The following is a 7,778-nucleotide window of genomic DNA, read 5'->3' as shown; positions in this document are numbered from 1 at the left end:
AGAGGCAAAAATGACATTTTTTAGGAGACTTTGCACAGGGGTTCTTTGAATGCGCGTAAAATCAAAACCTGAGAACTTATCAAAACTCTGTTCTATACTTTTAATCAGAAGGGTTCAATCTCTCTCCTGTGCGAGTTTGAAGCCGAAACAACAAACGAACTCAGAGGAGATAATGTTTGAAGAAAGGTGACCGGTTTTTATAAAACTTTTGTTTTGAAGGGGGGATTGCAAACTTCCTGTTGATTTTTGTTGGGGGTTGTCAATCTATGAAATGTAGGTCTAAGCAAGACCTACATAGAGGTTTTTGTTTCATGTCTCTCCGACATTCTTACCGGAAGTTACAAGCAGTTTTGTCTGTGTTTTCTTCCTAGGAGCAGTTTGTTCAGTGTTTTATTCAAAAATAGCGCTTGAGCGCAATTTTGAGTTTTGGGGTTTGGTTTTTTCATTAGATCGCAATATTCGCCAGTCCTTATGTGTGCGCCAGGTTTGGTGACTTTTGAAGCATTTTAAAGGGGTCAAATTACAGCGCAAAAATTGCATTTTTTGCGAAAATTTTATTTTGAAGTGGTTTTTGCCAACTTCCTGTAGATTTTTGCCGAAAGAAGTGAGTGTATAAAAATTGGATCTAAGTCAGACCTACATAGGAGTTTTTGTTTCATGTCGCTATGACATTCCTAACAGAAGTTACATGCAGTTTTGTCTGTATTTTTTCCTAGGGGGTGCTAGAGCGCAATTTTCATTTTGGGGGATTGGTTGCTTAATATTTTGGGAAGGTTTGCCAGACCTGATGTGTGTGTCAAGTTTGGTGGGTTTAGAAGCATTTTAAGGGGGTCAAATAACAGCTCAAAGAGGCAAAAATGACATTTTTTAGGAAACTTTGCACAGGGGTTCTTTGAAGGCGCGTAAAATCAAAACCTGAGAACTTATCAAAACTCTGTTCTATACTTTTAATCAGAAGGGTTCAATCTCTCTCCTGTGTGAGTTTGAAGCCAAAACCACAAACGCACTCAGAGGAGATAATGTTTGAAGAAAGGTGACCGGTTTTTTATAAAACTTTTGTTTGGAAGGGGGGATTGCAAACTTCCTGTTGATTTTTGTTGGGGGTTGTCAATCTATGAAATGTAGGTCTAAGCGAGACCTACATAGAGGTTTTTGTTTCATGTCTCTCCGACATTCTTACCGGAAGTTACATGCAATTCTGTCCGTGTTTTCTTCTTAGGAGCAGTTTTTTCAGTGTTTTATTCAAAAATAGCGCTAGAGCGCAATTTAGAGTTTTGGGGTTTGGTTTTTTTCATTAGATCGCAATATTCGCCAGTCCTTATGTGTGCGCCAAGTTTGGTGACTTTTGAAGCATTTTAAAGGGGTCAAATTACAGCGCAAAGAGGCAAAAATTGCATTTTTTGCGCAAATTTTATTTTGAAGGGGTTTTTGCCAACTTCCTGTAGATTTTTGCTGAAAGAAGTGAGTGTATGAAAATTGGGTCTAAGTCAGACCTACATAGGAGTTTTTGTTTCATGTCGCTATGACATTCCTAACAGAAGTTACATGCAGTTTTGTCTGTAATTTTTTCCTAGAGGGCACTAGAGCGCAATTTTCATTTTGGGGGATTGGTTGCTTAATATGTTGGGAAGGTTTGCCAGACGTGATGTGTGTGTCAAGTTTGGTGAGTTTAGAAGCATTTTAAGGGGGTCAAATAACAGCTCAAAGAGGCAAAAATGACATTTTTTAGGAGACTTTGCACAGGGGTTCTTTGAAGGCGCGTAAAATCAAAACCTGAGAACTTATCAAAACTCTGTTCTATACTTTTAATCAGAAGGGTTCAATCTCTCTCCTGTGCGAGTTTGAAGCCGAAACAACAAACGAACTCAGAGGAGATAATGTTTGAAGAAAGGTGACCGGTTTTTATAAAACTTTTGTTTTGAAGGGGGGATTGCAAACTTCCTGTTGATTTTTGTTGGGGGTTGTCAATCTATGAAATGTAGGTCCAAGCGAGACCTACATAGAGGTTTTTGTTTCATGTCTCTCCGACATTCTTACCGGAAGTTACAAGCAGTTTTGTCTGTGTTTTCTTCCTAGGAGCAGTTTTTTCAGTGTTTTATTCAAAAATAGCGCTTGAGCGCAATTTTGAGTTTTGGGGTTTGGTTTTTTCATTAGATGGCAATATTCGCCAGTCCTTATGTGTGCGCCAGGTTTGGTGACTTTTGAAGCATTTTAAAGGGGTCAAATTAGAGCGCAAAAATGGCATTTTTTGCGAAAATTTTATTTTGAAGGGGTTTTTGCCAACTTCCTGTAGATTTTTGCTGAAAGAAGTGAGTGTATGAAAATTGGATCTAAGTCAGACCTACATAGGAGTTTTTGTTTCATGTCGCTATGACATTCCTAACAGAAGTTACATGCAGTTTTGTCTGTAATTTTTTTCCTAGGGGGCGCTAGAGCGCAATTTTCATTTTGGGGGATTGGTTGCTTAATATGTTGGGAAGGTTTGCTATACCGACGTGTGTGTCAAATTTGGTGAGTTTTGAAGCATGTTAAGGGGGTCAAATTACAGCGCGTAGGTGCGGAATAATAATAAAACACAGCAGTTTCATGCCATGGGCCAAGGACCCTAAAAAAAATGTCTTGGTAATGAATGCCACGTTCTTCTTACAAAATGTGCGGGAATGTGACTCCTACAAAAGTGGAGCGAGGTGCATTGCAGGCGACGGCGGTGTCCTGATAGTGTCAACACACAAGCAAAGTGGTTTGTCTTCTTCAGCTGCTGCAGTGACCGCCGTGTGTGTGTGTGTGTGTGTGTGTGTGTGTGTGTGTGTGTGCGTGTGTGCGCAAATGTACCAGGAGGCGCTTTTCAAGGGGTAAAAATGAGCGGGTTTCATCACCGTGACAACCGCACTCGCCACAAAGAGGTGACTTCAACTTTCCTTTATGGGGAAAAATAAAAAACAAACCAGCAGTGATGAACACATGAATTATTACGTTCACTCTGCATCTTTTTACGGAGGAATATTCAGTTTGCTTGCAGGTTGTGTGTCGGCTCTCGCAAATGTATGATCTACGGCCCCCAGGGTTAGTACTAGAACTGTGGTTATTTCTGTCTGTCATTCCTTCGTAAGTTTTTTTTTCCTTTTACGGAAGGTTTTTTTGTAGAGAATAAATGATGAAAAAAATCACTTAATTGAATGGTTTAAAAGAGGAGAAAAGAGGAAAAAATATTGAAACATGGTTAATCTTTAATTTCGACTCTTTAAAATTCAAAATTCACCCCCCCAAAAAAAGAAGAGAAAAACTAGCTAATTCGAATCTTTTTGAAAAAAATAATAATAATAATTTATGGAACATCATTAGTCATTTTTCCTGATTAAGATTAATTTTAGAATTTTGATGACATGTTTTAAATAGGTTAAAATCCCATCTGCATTTTGTTAGAATATATAACAAATTGGACCAAGCTATATTTCTAACAAAGAAATAATATTTTTTTCTAGATTTTCCAGAACAAAAATTTTAAAAGAAATTCTAAATACTTTGAAATAAGATTTAAATTTCATTTTAAAGATTTTCTACATTTGCCAGAATATATTTTTTTCAATTTTAATCACAATAAGTTTGAAGAAATATTTCACAAATATTCTTCTTTGAAAAAACAACCTAAAATGAAGAATTAAATTAAAATGTATTTATTATTCTTTACAATAAAAAAATCAATTTACTTGAACATTGATTTAAATTGTCAGGAAAGAAGAGGAAGGAATTTAAAAGGTAAAAATGTGTTTAAAAATCCTAAAATCATTTTAAAGGTTGTATTTTTTCTCTAAAATTGTCTTTCTGAAAGTTATAAGAAGCAAAGTATAAAAAATACATGAATTTATTTCAACAAGTGAAGACCAAGTCTTTCAAATATTTTCTTGGATTTTTAAATTCTATTTGAGTTTTGTCTCTCTTAGAATTAAAAATGTCCAGCAAAGCGAGACCAGCTTGCTAGTAAATAAATACAATTTAAAAAATAGAGGCAGCTCACTGGTAAGTGCTGCTATTTGAGCTATTTTTAGAACAGGCCAGCGGGCGACTCATCTGGTCCTTACGGGCGACCTGGTCGTAAGGACTTGTGTTTACTTTAAGTAAAAGACTTGACTAAAATAAAAAATTTAAAAATACCAACCTTGCGTGCTTATTGGAGGACGTTCAGATGTTGACTGGATGTCTGAACATTTTACATGCAGGCCGATATTATCCGACGCCTTTCCTGATATCACACCGATATCAACATCAGATCGGGATACCACTACTCCAATGGAAATACTCAGCGAGGTCTTTTAGTTCATGAAATATGTGTCTCAGAGGAAAATCCTCCCGTGCCAAGACTCCTGAGATGATATCAGAAGCGTGGGTGATCTCCAAGGTGATGTCAGATATGTGTCGCCCCGCGCCGCTCGTGTGTATCCTTTCTCCGCCGAGGATTCCCCCCCCCTCTCAGCCCGCCGGCAAGGTTACTGTTGCCTGGCAACCCCTCCGTCCGTCTGTGCCGTGGTTTTTCCTGTTTGCCAGGACATCTTCAGGCTGCGGACGTGAGGAAGTAGACTGGCACTATGGTCTGGGTGGTGAAAGTACGATACAGGTGACGTCTCAGACGATTCTTCTCAGGTTTCGAAAGTGTTGAACGTCAACCCGTCCTTCGGTCGGCGACAGGACCCGTCCTTCGGTCGGCGACAGGACCCGTCCTTCTGTCGGCGACAGGACCCGTCTTCGGTCGGCGACAGGACCCGTCTTCGGTCGGCGACAGGACCCGTCTTCGGTCGGCGACAGGACCCGTCTTCGGTCGGCGACAGGACCCGTCTTCGGTCGGCGACAGGACCCGTCCTCCGGTCGGCGACAGGGCCCGTCCTCCGGTCGGCGACAGGGCCCGTCCTCCGGTCGGCGACAGGGCCCGTCCTCCGGTCGGCGACAGGGCCCGTCCTCCGGTCGGCGACAGGGCCCGTCCTCCGGTCGGCGACAGGGCCCGTCCTCCGGTCGGCGACAGGGCCCGTCCTCCGGTCGGCGACAGGGCCCGTCCTCCGGTCGGCGACAGGGCCCGTCCTCCGGTCGGCGACAGGGCCCGTCCTCCGGTCCGCGACAGGGCCCGTCCTCCGGTCGGCGACAGGGCCCGTCCTCCGGTCCGCGACAGGGCCCGTCCTCCGGTCGGCGACAGGGCCCGTCCTCCGGTCGGCGACAGGGCCCGTCCTCCGGTCGGCGACAGGGCCCGTCCTCCGGTCGGCGACAGGGCCCGTCCTCCGGTCGGCGACAGGGCCCGTCCTCCGGTCCGCGACAGGGCCCGTCCTCCGGTCCGCGAAAGGGCCCGTCCTCCGGTCCGCGACAGGGCCCGTCCTCCGGTCCGCGACAGGGCCCGTCCTCCGGTCCGCGACAGGGCCCGTCCTCCGGTCGGCGACAGGGCCCGTCCTCCGGTCGGCGACAGGGCCCGTCCTCCGGTCGGCGACAGGGCCCGTCCTCCGGTCGGCGACCGGGCCCGTCCTCCGGTCGGCGACCGGGCCCGTCCTCCGGTCGGCGACAGGGCCCGTCCTCCGGTCGGCGACAGGGCCCGTCCTCCGGTCGGCGACAGGGCCCGTCCTCCGGTCGGCGACAGGGCCCGTCCTTCGGTCGGCGACAGGACCCGTCCTTCGCCGACCGTGGACCCGTCATCCACACTTTCCCGATTTAAAAAGTGTCTTCTTCTGCCTTTTGCCACAGGTGGTGCGGGATCAGATCTCTCACTGCACGGTGAAGCTGCGCCAGACCACCGGCCTGATGGAGTACTGCTTGGAGGTCATCAAGGAGAACGACCCCAGTGGTTTCCTCCAGGTCAGTTTTCTTACGCCTCCTGTGGACGAACTACAGCAGGGGTGTCAAAGTCAAACACGGAGTGGGCCGAATTTAAAACTGAACAAATACACGGGCCACGGTTGAACTACCGTATTTCCTTGAATTGCCGCCGGGTATAAAGTATGCGCCTGTCTAGAATTACTGTTCGTTTCGTAAAATAATTAGCGCATGCTTAACATTAACGCCGGGTCAAACTCGTTTCTCAATGTATTATTTTTATTAGCGCATGTCTAGAATTTCCGCTGGGTCAAACTCGTTTCACCAAATAATTTGCATATGCCTAGAATTTCCCCAGGGTCAAACTCGTCACGTCACGATGGAGGAAGCTGATTTCAATGATTTGAAATCGCGTAAAGGGAAGAAGATTAAGAGCTATTCAGTAGGATTTAAGGTCCAAGCTATTGAATATGCTAAAAAGAACAGTAAGCAGCTATGTTTTATTAATATACCGTAGCTGCGTGTGTCAAATATGAGTCATTAAATGACTCCCGCCTCCTGGTGGTAGAGGGCGCTAGTGATCCTTCTTGCGACTGGACTTTCAATCAAGGCAGGAGGTAATAAAGGAAGATCTCCATCGAGACTTTTAAAACCGAAGAAAGATAAGGAAGACTTCTATAAACAAGTTATCGATGCTTTTGATCAGAAGGAGCTGCGCATGGACTTCATTTATAAGTAAAGGTAAGACCATAATAAAGTTTTTTTTTTATGATATGTGCTTTTCATGATGGTATCCTTACATCACACTCAAATTTATAAGCGCAGGCCTAAATTTACCGCATGCCTTTGGTAAGCGTCGGAGTGAGAAGAAGTTTTAAATTAATTCAATTAATGAAACGTTAACTATTGCTCAGTTTGCAACGCTAATATAAGTCAATAGTGCAAAATCAACTTTCAAAAAAATGTAAATAAAAAATTAAACGCCTCTTTTCTTCTTGCAGCCTTTTGAGGTAAATATCAACAATAACTTTTTCCACAGGCTAACATATTTGAAAATAAAATAACGTTGAATAAATCAATCATTCAGGCCTTTTTACTGCTCAAATCTGTCTTTTCTTGGATGCAAGTTCATCAATGTCGGGGATCAGGCTTTAACTGAGGCAACCTGAGGTGGGCGGGGTTTGGTGGTAGCGGGCGGGGTTTGGTGGTAGCGGGGGGGGGGGGGGGGGGGGGTGTATATTGTAGCGTCCCGGAAGAGTTAGTGCTGCAAAGGATTCTGGGTATTCATTCTGTTGTGTTACGGTGCAGATGTTCTCCCGAAATGTGTTTGCCATTCTTGTTTGGTGTGGGTTCACACATGTTCATTCCGTTGTGTCACGGTGCGGATGTTCTCCCGAAATGTGTTTGTCATTCTTGTTTGGTGTGGGTTCACACATATTCATTCTGTTGTGTCACGGTGCGGATGTTCTCCCGAAATGTTAGTCATTCTTGTTTGGTGTGGGTTCACACATTTGTAACAGTGTTAAAATTGTTTACAGGGCCACCCTCAGTGTGACCTGTATGGATGTCGACCAAGTATGCTTTGCATTCACTCGTGTGTGTTTTAAAGCTGCATATATTATGTTGTCAGATCTCGGACGCGCTGATCCGGCGGGTTCTGATGACGGAGAGCCAGTGGGGGAAAGGAACGCTCACTCCCAGGATGAGCAGCGACTTTGACCTGACGCTGGACAGCGCCCCCTTGCTTCAGACCATCCAACAGCTGGACTTTGTGCAGATGAAAGGTGAAGAAACATCCGGTCCACACGGACGGTGCAGGTGTACCTCATAAAATCGCCATTTCTTTGAAAAAAAAAAACAATTACGCCTCCCCCTCCTCCTCAGTGCCGGCTGCCCCCATGCTCCAGCTGGAAGAATGCTGCACGGAGAACAACAGCGCCACGTTGTCATGGAAACAGCCTCCGCTCTCCACCATCGCGGTGGATGGATAC

The 7,778-nt window shown here is 44.9% G+C and overlaps 1 protein-coding gene across 1 annotated transcript in view; it reads left to right on the top strand.

Moving 5' to 3' along the window:
- Window positions 1-7,778, top strand: part of LOC133548678 (E3 ubiquitin-protein ligase TRIM9-like) — a 47,831-nt gene that overhangs the window by 36,838 nt on the left and 3,215 nt on the right. Inside the window, exons 4-6 of the mRNA XM_061893649.1 lie at window positions 5,719-5,829; window positions 7,418-7,571; window positions 7,672-7,775. Of these exons, the coding sequence (XP_061749633.1) occupies window positions 5,719-5,829; window positions 7,418-7,571; window positions 7,672-7,775 (369 nt within the window). The remainder of the gene's footprint in view (window positions 1-5,718; window positions 5,830-7,417; window positions 7,572-7,671; window positions 7,776-7,778) is intronic.

This window comes from Nerophis ophidion, linkage group LG03 (assembly GCF_033978795.1).
Source record: "Nerophis ophidion isolate RoL-2023_Sa linkage group LG03, RoL_Noph_v1.0, whole genome shotgun sequence".
Lineage (NCBI taxonomy): Eukaryota > Metazoa > Chordata > Actinopteri > Syngnathiformes > Syngnathidae > Nerophis > Nerophis ophidion.
The sequence above is the reverse complement of the archived record's forward strand: the minus strand, read 5'-3'. Positions and strand labels throughout refer to the sequence as shown.